The following is a 15615-nucleotide window of genomic DNA, read 5'->3' on the forward strand; positions in this document are numbered from 1 at the left end:
AACAAAAAAACAAAAAAAACCGTTACACACACAAGAACGGAAAATGCCCATTTTGGGACGGGGATTATAATCATCGAAAATCAAACGCTTATTTCGCACGCATTTACCATGGTTTTTGGATAATCCCACGGGCACAGGTAACAATCTCCTCTCCCACCTGCAAAAGCGATTTGTCCCTTCTCTTCTACAGGGCTTTTGCTTGGGTTTTGTCGGTGTGAAAAGAGAAATAACACACACACACACTACCGTGGTGTTTATTTGATCCCATCTGCACATGATTTCCTGCAAGCTGGTGACACTCGGCAAACGATCTCTGGGGCTGTGTGTTTCTGGGTGCAACGGCGATCGGTTAGTCACGAGTGTAGCAACGCGCGGGTGTAACACAAGACCTGCTCGATCAGCCGGAACGGGAACCTGGCTGGATGAGAGCAACGCAACGACGAAGTCGGTGGCAAAAATTAAGCGTTTTGGTTCGATTGCACTGTGATTGCGTTTTGCGAGTCCGATCATTGCCGAGTTGATCGTCGATCGGTGCGCAAGGGCGAAGGCTTGTGGCTGGCTGATGGTTGTTTGCGTGATGTTTCGAAGGTTCCATTTCTTTTTGGTGCGTTTCGTTTCGTTCTAGTGTGCGAAAATGTGTGCAAATGTTTATCGAAGTGCAATCATGTCTAATTAATGTGTTTTTCTTTTCCCACCTCGGTTACAGTTGGATGCCTTCTCCTGTCCCACAATCAAGGCGGCACACCAGAAGACCTCCGCCGACCTGCTGGAAACCAAGTCCATACTGGACGAGGAGCGCACCAACAGCCAAACGCTGAAGCAGCAGCTGCTAGAAACGACGGAGCGCGAAACAGAGCTGCAGGAGCTGCACCGCTGTGAGCTGAGCAAAGGTAGGAACGAAACGCATCCGCAGTCTGTGTGTGTGTTTTTATGTGCTATTTTTATTAACAAATTGCGCCCTCTCTTCACCACGCAGTTGAAACCTGTCTCAGTGAGCAGCAGCGCAGTGCGGACGACCGGATTGCCGCACTGGAAGCGCAACTGCTCGCGAAGGAGTCCCACAGCCGCGAGCTGCTGGCGCGCATCGATGGCTACGAGGCGAAGCTGGCCGACCAGGCGGAGCAGCTGGAAAGCGCTCGCGCCCGCGAGCTGGACCTGCTGCAGCGAATCAACGCGCTCAGCTGCACCGAGAACGAGCTGCGCGACAAGGTACACTCCAGCGAGCTGGCCTTCAGCGAGCGGTTGCAGGCGGCGGCCATGCGCGAGCGCGACCTCACCGACCAGATCAACGGGCTGCACCGCGAGATGGAGCGGATGCGGCGCGAAACCGAGCGCAAGGAGCGCGAGCTGGAGGAGAAGCTCACGATCACGAAGGATGAGTGTGTGGTGCTGCGGCAGAGCCGGAACGGTTCGGTGGAACCGGCCTGCAGCCAGACCGGCAATGGTACGGCAGCGGCCAGCAGCGGCAACACGATGAACGTGTCGGGCAACCCGCTGCAGCTGAACCGATCGTCCGGCAACATCAACCACCTGCAGGTGCTGCAGGACGAGGTGGACAGTTTGCGCTGCGTGCTCGACCTGAAGCAGCGAGAAATTTCCGAACTGCGCAAGCAGACGCAGGAGTACGAGCGGGACGCGAAGGATCTGCCCGGTGCGCTGACGAAAATTTCCGCGCTCGAGTCGCGCATCGAGGATCTGGAGGTGCAGCTGAAGACCAAAACGGAGGAAGAAAAGTAAGTGATCGAACGGAGAGAGAGTGCGCTTTCTTGTTTGCATTTATACTAATTTTTCGTTCATTTTCTTTCGTTTGTCCTACCCTACAGAGAGCTGCAGCAAAAGTTGAAGCATTTGCAGGACAACCTAAACCAGGAGACGAAGATCAAGAGCCGGCTGTCGCTGCACAACGAGGAGCTCCAGTGGCGGCTCAAGCAAAACTCGGAAAAGTTCACGCTAGCGTACGCGGAGCTGTCCAAGAGCTACCACGAGAATTCCAGCTTCATGATGAACGCGACGAAATCGAGCCTGGACCAGTCGGTCTCGCACCACCAGCACCAGCTGAGCCACAACCAGTCGCGGTCGAGCTGCTCGGACCGGTTCTTCGACATGGACGACATTTCCCCGCCGACCTCGCCCGTCATCAAGGGCATGGTGGAGAAGAGCGACTCCGTCTCGTGGGTGCTCGAGATCGACGACGAGCCGCCGGAGGTGTCGGCCTCGCGCATGGTCCGCCGGGCTGGGTCGTTCCGCTCGAGCGCCGCGTACGACTCGGTGGCCAAGCGGCCAAAGTGCGCCGGCCTGAACCAAACCACCAGCGGCATCCAGCAGTCGAGCTCGGCCGCCTCCATCCTGAAGCAGCACTCCAGCGACCTGTCGGCGGCCGCGGTAAAGCCACCGCACTCGGGCGCCCCGTCCCACCGGTTGCGCTCCAAGTCGGTCAGCATCAAGGCGGCCGAACCACCAAAGAAGATCGTGCGCTCGAACTCGGGCGCCTCGGCATCGCCCTGCCCGCCGGCGGGCGTTCCGTGCAAACCATCGCTGCGCATGGTGGACCTGCCGGGCTCGTCGTGGAAGGAGCAGCCACTGTACAGCAGCTCCCCCTACGCCCACAAGCGCTACCTGACCGAGGAGCTGGATTTGATCGGCACGGGCAAACCGTTCACCGAGCAGCAGCAGCAGCACCACAACCGGGCGAAAGATTTGTTCCTGGAGGAGACGGAGTTTCTGAGCGAACCGGACAGTCCGTTCGCCCGCTGCCCACCGAACGGTGCCGGCGATGCCAACATTGCCGATCCGCCGGTCGAAATCTTTCACCGCGACAAGACGCCCCACTTCAAGAAGAGCAAGGAAAACCGTGGCCTCATTACCTGCGACACGACCGCACTGATGGGGGGCAGCGGCGGCAGTTCGGCCAAGGCGTCCGGCAGTGGGGGCGGGCTGACGGCGCGGGAAAAGCGCCGCGAGTTTACGCGCAATGCCGGCAGTGCGCTGAAGGAGGGAGCGGGTGAGGCGCTCGTATCGGGCTCCAACTCGGACGACGAAGCGCTGTCCACGTCGTCGTCGGGCTCGTCCTCGTCCTGCATCTCCGAGGCCAGCCTATCGTCGGCGACGGGGAGCAGCAGCAGCAGCCACGACAACAGCCCCCTGCACAGTGGCAAGCGGAGCAGCGAGCGGATGAACAACGAGCACGACGACACGGTGGAGGGTGCGGCGAACTCGTCGGACGAGCATCCGTCCCAGCACCGGCGGCGCCATTCGAACGTCTCGCTCGAGGACGCACTGATGAAGAAGATCGTGGCCAGCCTGAACGGGGGCGGCGACGAGCCGCACGACGGTACGCCGATGGAGGTGAGCTGGTCGGAGGATGGCGATCCCGGGTCGGAATCGAACGTATGACAAGACGACGACAGTTTTTAGGGCGGACAGCGACAGAGAGGGCACGTGGGAGAGCAGCAGCAGGGAGGGGGGGCGACCATTGCGACAAAAGTGAAACACATTATTCTTTAAGAGTAGTCGGTACACCGATCGGCGCAGTGGCGCGAGAGACGAACGGTGTGAAACATACGGTGGGAGACGATACTTCCCGTTTGCCCTCCCTTTTCCTCCACGCAATACGACGGGTAAAAAGCGCGGGTCATAATGATTCCGCTCACGTGATTTGCATTTTCTGTTTTCCGGAAAACCGATCTGAGGATCGATCGGATTCGAGCGATAAAAAAACAGCAAAAATGCAAACAATCGAATGTGTGCGTGTTAAGGCTTCGGTTAGATGTTAGGTTAGGTACTTCTGGTTCTCATCACCTTACAAAAAGAAAAACTTCAAGAGTTGCTCGAGTTGCTTATTAGTTGTTATGATGATTAATATTTCCCTATGTTTTTGTTTAGCGCGTAAGTTTGTTTAGTGTCCTACTATTATTACCAGTCGTTTAATTTGTCGTTAATAGAATTAGCGCGAAAACCTCTCCCCACTCTTATATATATAAAAAACCCAAACACACACACACACGAGATAGCTACGACACACACACGGAAATTAAATACTACTGTTACTACTAATAATGGCATCACACTACTGAGAAGAGACTATTTAATCGAAGAAAATAAGAAACAGAGAGAGACAGAGAGTGCGAGATACATAATTGCAAATGAGAACAGATTGTCTTTGGATTTTTTTTTTTGTGGGCGGGTGTGTGTTGGTTCCACTTCGGTTCGGATTAGATTTAAGCCTGTCTTCGTGTGCAAAAACAAAGCTGCAATTCGCGCTCTGCCATGGCAAAAGAGGCTCCCGCTTGCTCGATGTCCTCGATCAATCGCTGTCTGTCTGGATGGAAACTGTCGTTAGAAGCCGATCGTCTTTGGGAAGAATCCTTCAATCGGGATCATCGCTGACCCTCACGCTCTGTGTGTGTGCGTGTCTGTATAAAATACTGCAAACGCTTAGCAGCGCTATATATTTGTCTCAATGGACGCGAAACATTGTGTTAAAGAAGGTTGAGCGAATTAGTATGTGTGTTCTTTCCGGACCATAGCTTAGGTGTATAGTAGTAGCGATTAAATCAAAACAAATTTAAAACCACAACCATTGTTAGTATCCCTTCTCTCCTACTTCCCTCTCCTCTCCTTTGATCGAATAACCTTGAATTGGGTCGCAACGTGACATTCGCAACGCGACATCGTGTTTTTCTTTTTTAACCTTAAGCACTGGACAATGCAGAACGATTCTTCCCCATTTATCTTTATGTGTATATGTTTCCACTGTATAACCTTTAACCCTTAACTTGTTACGCTGTTATGTTGTTTGTAAAATTTGTGACCACAATTCACAGCACTGTTGGGTCGTCGATGGTCGGGTTTAATGCTACTCACATTCGGCCGGCCCCGTGGCAGTGCGTTGAGTTGTGTGGAAGAAGCGAACGCAAACCTGCGAGACGATCGCGTGTGGTTTGGTTTCGTGTTGTAGATTTTTTGGAACGTAGATTTGTCCGATCGCGGTAACCATTACCGGGACCTGGTTTGCTGATAAAACTTTGAAGTGGACAAGTAGCGTGGAGCATTTGTAGGCGCAATCCGTAAGAAAACGAAAGAGAGAGAGAGAGAGAGAGAGAAAACGGTAGAAAATAAAGTGTAATAATTTGTTGGGAAATGAAATTTTCCATTCCCTTACTTAGAGACGATACGAGCGTTTACATGGAAGGAGCTACGATTACAATCTATAAACACTACTAAACACCATACACACATACACACATACATGCAAAACACACCCAACATTATGAAAGTGTTCTTCAACTACTTCAATTACTGGTTTGGTAAATAGTGAACGAAGCTGAACATGAATGTGGTATAAGTGCATAAGTTTCTTGGAAAATATGTGTGAGAGAGAGAGAAAGAGAGAGATTGAAAGAAAAAGCCCCCTTATTGTAAACTTTATCTACTACTCAGATTCTATAAAAAAAAGAACAAAACAAAACAAGTGAATAATTTAACCCAAAGCCGAATGTGTTAATAGCAAAGATTGTCTTGATTGTCTTGCAAATGCAAACTCCATTGCAAAAAGGTTGCACCTGCATGGGTCTGCAGCCGAGAGAGAGAGAGAGCTAAATCCCGAGAGAAAAGCAAAACTGCGATGATCCATTTGAGTTTAAAATACAGATTAATGCAAACTGTAATGCATATTGCAAAATGAATATTATGGCTGTTTTGTCATTTTTATTTAAAAAAAGAGACCGAAATTTTGACCCTTTTTTGTTTTGTTTAATATCCGTTCCTTTCTGTCTTTTGGATGGATTGTAGTTGAATTTAGCTACTTGACATGACTCGTAGCCAACGGTTTTCTTGTACGCAACATTTCAAAATTTGAAATTTGCAGTTTTGAGCGAAAAGTTTCATGAAATATTTCAGACTTGCTCGTATGATTTTAGAACATTTAAATTAAAATTACTATTGCTCAAAAAATTGTTCATATTCTTTCTTCAAAATAATTTAAAAAGTTATAAATAAGTGTAACTTAATCAAATCTTTATTAAAAGTATGTGTATCAACTCCAAAAAAATTCCCATTTTTAGTACAACGCCCGTAACCCGTTACCGTTCCGCGGCGAACAGTTGCCCCAGCTTAAACTTTTGCACCTTCCCGGACGTCGTCTTGGGCAGATCGTTCAGCACCCGCACGTACTTGGGCACCTTGTAGTACGCCAGCTTGCCCTCGCAGTACCGCTTAATCTCCTCCCGATCGATCGTCTCCTCCGGATCCTTCAGCCGCACGAACGCACACAGCTCCTCGCCCGTACGCTCGTCCGGCACACCGATACAGTGCACCTCCAGTATCTTCGGATAGGTGTTCAGATAGTCTTCCACCTCCTTCGGGTAGATGTTTTCACCACCGCGTATAACGACCTCCTTTAGCCGGCCCACAATCTTCCCGTAACCATCCTCGCGCAGCATAAACTGATCGCCCGTGCGCAACCACCGATCCGCGTCGATCATTTCCTTCGTCTTTTTCTCGTCACCCCAATAGCCAAGCATCGTACCGTAGCCCCTCACGCACAGCTCGCCGGCCGTCCCGAACGGTACGATATGCCCGTCCCGATCGATCACCTTCGCCTCGTAATGGTCCGTCACGTGGCCGACCGTTTGCTGCACATCCTCGGGGCTTTCCTCAAACAGGGATTGGAAGATGACGGCCGTCGTTTCCGTCAAGCCGAACACGGTCTTTACCTTCCGCACGCCCAGCGTGTGCTTGATGTCAGCGAACAGCTTGGGCGAACAGGTGGCCCCACCGGTGACGGCAATTTCGGGCGTGTCGAGCTTGGCTCCACTCTCGACGATCCGCCGCACCAGGTCCACGTACATGGTCGGTGTACCAAGAATGATGGAGCATCTGGAATGAAGCGGAGAGGAGGTCAATTATAACAGCCACATAGCCCTCCATTTTACACTCTCATACCTTTCCCGTACAATGGCAGCCAAGGAATCGGCCGCCTTAAACCCGGCAGTTGGCAGTACGAGGGTCGAGCCGTATGAAAGGGCCGCCATGATTGCGATGACCATTCCGAACGCATGGAAGAGGGGAACCTGTACACAGAGGCGATGCATCTTCTGATCCATCTCGTTCCTGTTGCCAATGTGTAGGCCATTGTTGACGAACCCAAAGTGGGACATGAGGGCCGCCTTCGGGTGGCCCGTTGTGCCGGACGTGAACTGCAGATTGACGCCACTGTCCGGCATGACCTTGGACTGCAGCATCTCAATCTTGCTGATGGCCTGCTCCGAGGGTAGTTCAAATAGTTCGCTGAATTTAATGGCACCACTGAAAGAGTGGGATTACATTTAGTTAGACTATCCTTGCGTACAAAGGAGGATCGTATCATCCCAACTTACGGTATACTCTTCTGGCTGTCAATGATAACGGCGGACAGTTCGGGTAGTGCTTTGCTCTTTAACTCTCCCGGCTTGGAGGAGGCCAGTTCCGGTGCAATGTGGGAGATCATGCCGTAGTAGTTCTGCTGCCGGTAGCCTTCCGCAGCAACGAGCGCCTTCACACCGACCTTTTGCAGTGCGTACTCCAGCTCCGGCACTTGGTAGGCTGGGTTGATGCCAACCTGCAAAAGAGTGGTAAAATATATTTGTTTTTACTAGTTTTTTTGGTCACATGGCTTCTTCCAAATCAATTTCGGGAGTACATATATGATCCTGGGTGAGGGCGAAAGTTTTTCTTTACTATATATCTGAATTCTGAATATCTGAATTTACAGGAGCCAATCTACATTCCGCAGGGTACATCAATAGATACTGATTGTAGAGCATTACTAGTTCTAGGATCCATATTGTTCCTGGAACTGATCCTGAACTAATACCTTTTCTGGAACTGAACTTAATATTGAAACTGATATTTAACTCTTATCGGTACTGTAACTCAGTAGTCTTCAATCTGTGATCCGTGGCGTAAACAGATGTGGTCCGCGAAATATTTGGTCACATACAAGTGGTCAGTGCTAAGTCAGATCCTAAGAAAGGTTGGAGAGCACAGCTGTAACTGATGCTAAACACTTGCTGGTTATAGAATTGAAATAACTTATACTGGTCATGGGACTGATTTTGAGCCCTCAGCAGTCGTTGTACATGCCTCAAATTCATATCGGTCCTAGAATTGATATTAAACCCATAAGGTTCCTGAAAATCCTGGAAACTATTTCTGAATTTATATCGGATCTATGGTTGATCTTGACTCTGTACCGATCCTGGAACTGATATTGAACCCATACTATTTCTGGTATATATCCCAACCCTAAACTAGTACTAAAACTAATACCTGTTTCGGAACTGATTCTGAAGCCATACTGGTGTTGGAACTAATCCTGCTTTCATACCACTCCCGAAATTGATACCTAATCCTTAACGGTACTTAATCCACATTCTTGGATTTGATCCTGAACTCATCTCGCTCCTAATTTTGTTTTATTCTGGTCTAAATATTGATCGTGGATCTGGTTCAGTTCATATCGCAAGGGACCATCCCAGAAGCCAGGAAGTAACAAAACTTGTTTGTAGAGATAGACATAGAGATAAACACTCTCACTCTTTAGCGCCAACGAACGATCCAAAGATCAATGTCCCAAAAAAGCGAGACTTCCCCAGACGATAAGGAAGAGTTGGGTCTCACCTGCTGAGCGATTGCGTCAGCAGACAACTGTAAACAACACGCGACGAGCGTGAATTCCCCCAAAACCAGAACCAGACCAGGAGGAGAACAGGTTTTGTGCTATCGTATCAAGAATTTGGCGACCATCATCTACAGCGTGCCAACTCTTTCGTCGCTCAGTTGTGACCGAACCGTTCATCCGACTGGGTATCCATGGCGACTGTTCGTGGTGTGCTGTTTGCTGCGTTGTTGACAGCAGTGCATTCCGTGCTGGGCCAGGGGTGCGGCGAGCGTAAGGTCGACTACGCGAAGCTTATTCTCGGTGGTGAGGATGCGATTTCCGGTCAGTGGCCATGGCACGCGGCCATCTTCCATCGAATCGAGCGCTCGTTCATGTATCAGTGCGGTGGTGCCATCATCAATCAGAACACAATCTTAACAGGTAAGACCGACCGAAACACACACACACACACACACACACACACACCAACTACGCCCCTGTGGTTACTACGATTGTTGTTTTGACAGCTGCTCACTGTGTGCAGCTGAATCAGGGCGTCATTACGGTGGACCGGCTGTCGGTGCAGGTTGGCCGGACGTACCTGTACGCGGCGGAAAGCCACACCCAGGAGCATCAGGCCGAGCGGATCATCGTGCACGAGGAGTACAGTGCGGCGCAGGTGCGGAACGACATTGCGCTGATCAAGCTGGCGACGGACATTCGGTTTACGGAGTACGTGCAGCCGGTTTGCCTGTGGGACCGGGCCCGGACGGACATTGGGCAGCTGATCGGGCGCGTCGGTACGGTGGTTGGGTTTGGCATTACGGAGATCGGCGAGGTGGCGGATCGGTTGCGCGTGGCGTACATGCCGATCGTCGATACACAAACGTGCCTGGAGAGCAATCGGAATCTGTTCGGGCGTGTGCTGACGCGGAACGTGTTCTGTGCCGGGTTTCGCAATGGTGAGCTTCTTCGTTTAAGATTAAAAGCTTGCAAATTTGATGAGCCTGTTAACCTGTTTCTTTCTCTAAATTCGAACAGGAACGACGGTCTGTGGAGGTGACAGTGGCGGCGGCATGTACTTTGAGATCGAGAATCGCTGGTACATCCGGGGGATCGTGTCGTTTAGTGGGCAAAACTGTCAGTCGGCCGACTTTGCCGGGTTTAGCGATGTGGCCACGTACCTCGATTGGATCAATCGGTACACGAGCGGCACGCAGAGTAATCCGTACTCGGCGGCGGTCATCAACAAGCAGCAGCTGCTGGCGCTCGATGTGTGCGGTGCGAACAGCTACCCGGGCACGCCGGAAGATGGGAAACCAGTTTTTCAAGGCTACCCGTGGCTGGGTGTGATCGAGTACGTGCAGAGTGCTACCGGGCAGCGGCGGGTGCTGTGCCAGGCGACGCTCATCACGCGCCGTTACGTGCTGACGGCGGCACAGTGTGTGTCGCTCTCGTCGAATGCGAATCAAATGTGAGTTAAGGGGACCAGCGGGGAAAGATGTTCGGAAGGTGTCTAATGTATCTTTCCTTTTCTGCTTAGTCTCGGCGTACGCTTGGGAGAGTATGATACGGTAACGAATCCGGACTGTGCGTTCGTCCAGGGCAGGCAAGAGTGTCAGCCACCGGTGCAAGCGGTCGGGATTGAAGAGATAATCGTCCATCCCGGCTTCAACAATCCAGCGTTTGCGAACGATCTGGCACTGATCCGGCTGCAGCAGGAAGCGAACATTAATCAAGGTGAGTCGTCACTACACCCAACTGTGTTTGCTCTTCTTAAACATATTTTTTTTTTCATTTTTGTTCGCTTCACTAGACAACATCAAACCGATCTGTCTACCGTTCTCGACCGCCCTGAAGTCGCACAAACCCTCCTACTACATCCGCACCGGGTGGCTGGCCCGCAGCACCAGTACCACCCTGTACCGGAGCTTCCCGAGCTCGATCGAATCGGTCGGCTGCCAGGACGCGTACAACGACCAGGACGTGCCGCTGGAGAAAACGTACGGCCAGATCTGCATCCGCCGGGACAATCCATCGGCCGGCGTTTGCACGTTCAACATGGCCGCCACACCGCTCCAATCGGTACAGGTCGTGGGCCCGAGCGAGCGGTACGTCCTGTACGGATTGCTCTCCTTCGGCCCGAAACAGTGTCTCGAGACGTACCCGGACGTGTACACGGCGGTGGCACCGTACGTCGATTGGATTGTCTCGAGCCTGAGACCGTAGAATGCAAATGCCGTTAGGCCGTGTTATGCTTACCGTGATCATGCCGGCACGCGCCGCCGCCAGATTGGTGAGGTAGAAGAGTGTCCCATTCGGCGCCCAGATACCGACGCGATCGCCCTGCCGCAGACCGAGCTGATGGAAGGCGGCGGCCAGCCGATCTACCTGTGCACGAACGCGAACGAGACAGAAGGAGAGAAAGGTGAGGTGAAGTTTCATTCGCAAAAAAACTAGAGGAAAGTTTATGGTAAATTAGGGGCAAAAGTGTGTCCTCGTCCGAGGGCGTAATTGATCTTAATTGGCTCTCGCAGGACGAAACGGAAGGAGCCGCCGGGCATTTCGGGCATTTAATTAAGCTGTCGACGCCTATGTCTGTGTGTGTGTGTGTGTGTGTATGTGTCCAGAACAGTAGGTAAGCGGCTTACCTTGTCTAGGACGGCAGCGTACGTGAGCCTGGCGCCGGCTTCATGGCAGGACACGATCGCTTCATTGTTGGGGAACCGTTCCGCGGCCAGGCGTAGATGTTGGCCGACATTGCGATAGACCAGCGGTTTGCTGCCGATATGGTGGACGTAGCTTTGGGCTTTCTCGTGCGCTACTCCAGTGGCGTCCGTTGATTGGGTGCGGATTGATTGTAGGACTCTAGTTTGAGCGAGGTAGTTTGTAGGGTAAATTTAAATCAGGGTGATTATAATCGATAGTAAGATCATATGTAGGCTGATGTAAGCGTGGCTATTTCGTCAACTTAAAGATTGAAAATTGCATTTGTTTTAATGTAAAATATCCTGCACTTAAACAATCCCCCATTAAACGGATTTATCGCAAAGTTATTTCCTTATCTATATTACTTATTCTTCGTTATGAGGCATAACGATCGCAGTTGGTCGAGCCCTACCTTAGTTATCTGTAGCTGATTAGTGTCCTAGGTAAGGGAGATTTGAACCCACGCGCGGGTATATTTTTAGATCGTATAACTTGACGACAGTGGCACTGTTGGTCCCCAATTAAGTCTATAAAGCCTTTAAAATTGTCCCCTTCTTCTCCTAGCTATCGTTTATATATCTTAATGTTACTGATACAGGGTTTCCCATGATTTTTTCTCATATTGTATTGGACTCATCTCACGATTTATTGACATTGACGTATTGAAAATCAATTAAAAAATTTCAAGAGCACTGTCCTACGCTCAATAAATCGTGGTACGAATCCAAAAAAAAAAAAAAAAAAAAAAAAATGGGAAGCATCCAAAAAGTGTCGGAAAACAAGTAAAAAATCAATGAAAATTGTGCAACTCATAGGCTTAAATTAATTAATTATCAATGAAATCTATTATAAAACGTTATTGAATAATTAACGTGATCCTCCAGCAGTCAGCAGGGTGCGAATATTTAAAGCTTTTCAGAGTAATAGAAGTATTTTGATAGACAATGTTTGACTATATAATATCACATGCTATATGTTGAAAGGGATACACATTGTAATGTTTGTAGCTCCCAGTCCTTTCAATGTGAAGAAGATCCGATTGGGAAACACTTCACTTCACTGTGTAGCAATGCAACCAGCAGACACACATTCAACTGACAGGGTAGATAATGTACACCTCTTAAGAAGTTATACACAATAATGATTTACAAAAAACTAAATTTAGAAAAAATCAATTCTTACTCTTTTAAGTCATCCGAATTCACAAAACAGAATTCTTGTTTTTCACTTATGGAGAGTAAACTGTTTCTTGTTTATGAAGTTCAATCTTTAGGCTTAGGAATTCGTGCAATATAATTACTACCGAGTGAACTTTAGAAAAGATACAACTTTTTGGAAATGTATAGAAAATGTCCTAACGTTACATTATTTTTTTCTTATTTTCATATATGGCCTAACGCAATGTCACCCTGGCTTAGGATGGCTTATGTCGATGCAAAATTCGAACCCATCATAGACATCGACCACTACCATACACGCAACGACTGTATCATTGCAATGTCCCTAACCCTACATCATCATTCAATTTTTATTCAATTAGTATGTTTCAATTAGCACTTAGTACGCTGCACTACGATGACAATGCTATTGCCAGTTCGTTAGCTTACACTTGAAAGAAGGAATACTCTTTGCTCGTTTAAGACTTGGGGAAGTTGTGTTTAATAACAACAATATGCAACGTAACATCATCACAATTCAATCGAATATATATCCAAAACTGCCTCACGCACGCCTATGTCTTGTGCACTTATTTCCTCTTTCAATTAGCACCATTTTCAGTTATTCTCAGCTGACAAGCTCATACACACATTCAAAATAGACAGAATTATTCAATCGACAAACATCAGCTTGCTGGGCAGTCGGCATCACTGTACATGCTGCCCGTTTGTGATCATGAGCATGATGTGTAACACCCCTCCAATACCCATCCGTCACTAACGATCGTCGATCGTTGGGCTTGGGCAAACCTCTTCACCCCTTACCTGCTGTACCAAGCCGCACGTTGGTATTGGTAATGGGCAAGCAAACGTAATGATGCCATGATGCCTGCAGCGTCAAAAAAGGCGGAAACACAAGCGCGCGCGCAGAGCAACAAGGTCAAATGCACAAACACACTGCAGTTTTGATGCACCGTTGCACTTTCACGTAATTGCGTGTCCGGCTGCGTACAGTGACAGACGAACGCGTAACCACTTGTTGTAATCGAGGGAGCTGCTGTTCGCGCACCGGCAGTCACCGACTAACTAAACGCGCCGCGTAATCGTTGCAGTTTCAGTACTATCAGACGGCGCGTCATAAATGGCGTGCCCTTTCTTATCACCCCATCCCCGGTGGGTTCTTAATATACGCGCTATCGGCGGTCGTAAAGTTGAATGGAGTTGAGCGAAATGCGAAGAACACCCTCCCGTGGTTTGAATAAGAAACCGGCCCCCCTTATTAAAAATAGAGCCGTCCTTAGGTCTGTGGCGAAGCGTCCGATGCCGACCGACCGACAAACTGTGTCTTACCGGCTGTTTTGATAAGATTGTTTACAAGCACTTCTCTGTGTGTACTTGTGTGTGTGCAAACATCAACTCCAAACGCAGCTGATTATCTAACAAGTCAGCCCCAGAACTGGCCTCTTGGGCGATTGTTTATTCACTCGAATTGGCAATGGGAACGCGAGCGCTCTTCTACTTTTTGTGGCGTCCAACGATCGTTAGGAATTCAGTTAAGGTCAAAGCGTGATCTAGGTACGGAACCAGTTTGCCGGGCAGGTACGATAACGGTTTGGAACGGTTTATGACACGATCGGTCACAAAACGGGTAGCGAATTGTACACAGAAAAACCCCTATTGAAAACGAAAGCACGATCATTGACGTAGACGATCGCGGGTAGAATTGTAAAAGCTAGAGCATAAGCGCCACCTCTTTCTATGCAGGAGAAGGTTTGCTTTTTTATCATATTACCTAAAAAAACAGAACATCTCAAGTGCCCAGCAACGGGGTTATAAAAAAACCGATACATTGGGTAAAGGATCGTTTGTTCAAGATAAAGAGTAGAAAACAACGTTATCCTAGGGTGCCAAAGGGGCAATTGCTTGAGAAAACTGCCAAAATCAACGCTCCTCTACCAACAAACAAAACGGGTGAGCAAACAACAACGACACACACCAAAAAGTCCCTGCTAAAGAGCGATAACCTGGCCTGGATGTAGCCGGCATGGAACGAAACGTTATAAACCTTGTCTAGACGACGTGGGACCAGCTTAGCTTGGTGGTGCTATTTGTCTTTTTAAAGGTCTCGTTCTAAAACTTTGGTTTGTTGGATACATCCCTTAAAAAGTACCCTTTGCACTGGTCTCCTTGTCTACGCAAAAGGTATGATTGAACCCCGTTCGAGACCTGTTTGCACTTGTTCTCAACTACGCCGTAAGAGAATGTCCTACTTTGTGCAGGATGAGCGTGCGGAAAACCCAACGAAAGTCCCCTAAATCGTCCTGGAGTGTTTCTGTTTTGCCAACTACACCGTCCACCGAATGTATGGTAAATAGTAAACGATCAAACTTCCCCCCCCACGGGGGGCTTGGCTAATAGAACGATAATCGCATCCAAATCACTCGCTGCGTCTGTCTGTCTGTTGCCAGTCGCGTCGCGCGTTCTTACCCGTGTGAGCCAGGAGCTTTCGTCGAACCAGAAAGGACGCTTCATCGAGCAAGGATTCAGACCTGCATGGCGGTGGTTTCTTTCACGGTTTACGGCTGCTGATGTGTTTGGGTGTGTGTGTGTGTGTGTCTGTGTCTACACACGATGATTGGCTGCCTTGGCGAAGGATTCTTATCGTCTGGCAGCGATGAATGGGACACAATGGATGGGTGGGTTGATGATTTCTGTAGTCGCTGATATGCTTTTCGGATTTTTCGGGCGTTTTTTTCACTTCACCCCGTGACCTCCTTTTGCGTGCAAGGCAGGCAATGTATCCTTTTACATGCAGTTCTGCGGAACGAATCGCAATACACACACACAGACACACATACCTGCGATTTGCTTTGTACCGTGGATGTACCTTTTGATCCTTTTGGGAGGAGGCGGGAAATTGGGGTTAACGATGGCTTTGTAGTGGAATACATGATGATGACGAAGATACGGTGCTTGAGAAAGTGCGGGGTGATTTATAAATAGTTGGATAGTCGAAACGTATCTAATCAGGATTTTCAAGATCGATTGGAGGCTTGACGTTTGAATACAACGCAATTATTGCGAAGTTTTTTTTTTTTACTTCAATGTTGA

General features: G+C 49.2%; 3 protein-coding genes across 5 annotated transcripts in view; 2 read left to right on the forward strand and 1 right to left on the reverse strand.

Annotated features, from left to right (window-relative positions):
- Positions 1-5684, forward strand: part of LOC120959635 (uncharacterized) — a 154401-nt gene extending 148717 nt beyond the window's left edge. For all 3 annotated transcript variants that reach the window (XM_049610263.1, XM_040383196.2, XM_040383197.2), the window contains 3 exons: positions 707-890; positions 977-1733; positions 1824-5684. In XM_049610263.1, the coding sequence (XP_049466220.1) occupies positions 707-890; positions 977-1733; positions 1824-3393 (2511 nt within the window). In that variant the 3' untranslated portion in view covers positions 3394-5684. The remainder of the gene's footprint in view (positions 1-706; positions 891-976; positions 1734-1823) is intronic.
- Positions 5685-5994: 310 nt separating this feature from the next.
- On the reverse strand, positions 5995-13604 carry LOC120957580 (medium-chain acyl-CoA ligase ACSF2, mitochondrial). Its single transcript, XM_040379855.2, has 6 exons — positions 13330-13604; positions 11290-11506; positions 10901-11029; positions 7377-7597; positions 6943-7305; positions 5995-6876 (listed from the first exon to the last, which is right to left on the reverse strand). Exons 1-6 carry the CDS (start codon positions 13386-13388, stop codon positions 6081-6083), a joined length of 1785 nt encoding a protein of 594 aa, XP_040235789.2. The 5' UTR covers positions 13389-13604; the 3' UTR covers positions 5995-6080.
- On the forward strand, positions 7604-10894 carry LOC120957581 (CLIP domain-containing serine protease B15-like). Its single transcript, XM_040379856.2, has 5 exons — positions 7604-9079; positions 9166-9600; positions 9680-10112; positions 10182-10378; positions 10455-10894. The coding sequence occupies exons 1-5, from the start codon at positions 8851-8853 to the stop codon at positions 10865-10867; spliced, it is 1707 nt and encodes a 568-aa protein (XP_040235790.2). The 5' UTR covers positions 7604-8850; the 3' UTR covers positions 10868-10894.
- Positions 13605-15615: the final 2011 nt, after the last annotated feature.

Source organism: Anopheles coluzzii, chromosome 3, assembly GCF_943734685.1.
Source record: "Anopheles coluzzii chromosome 3, AcolN3, whole genome shotgun sequence".
Classification (NCBI taxonomy): Eukaryota; Metazoa; Arthropoda; class Insecta; order Diptera; family Culicidae; genus Anopheles; species Anopheles coluzzii.

What these genes read in the sequence shown, in the direction of transcription:
- LOC120957581 (XM_040379856.2), top strand. Translation starts at nt 8,851, where the DNA reads ATGGCGACTGTTCGTGGTGTGCTGTTTGCTGCGTTGTTGACAGCAGTG. An exon ending in TCAGAACACAATCTTAACAG is followed by an intron (nt 9,080 to 9,165) that starts GTAAGACCGACC and finishes TTGTTTTGACAG; the next exon opens with CTGCTCACTGTGTGCAGCTG. An exon ending in TCGTCGAATGCGAATCAAAT is followed by an intron (nt 10,113 to 10,181) that starts GTGAGTTAAGGG and finishes TTTTCTGCTTAG; the next exon opens with TCTCGGCGTACGCTTGGGAG.
- LOC120957580 (XM_040379855.2), bottom strand. Translation starts at nt 13,388, where the DNA reads ATGGCATCATTACGTTTGCTTGCCCATTACCAATACCAACGTGCGGCT. An exon ending in CGTGCGGCTTGGTACAGCAG is followed by an intron (nt 11,507 to 13,329) that starts GTAAGGGGTGAA and finishes CGCTCAAACTAG; the next exon opens with AGTCCTACAATCAATCCGCA. An exon ending in CGCGTGCCGGCATGATCACG is followed by an intron (nt 7,598 to 10,900) that starts GTAAGCATAACA and finishes ACTCTTTTGCAG; the next exon opens with GTTGGCATCAACCCAGCCTA.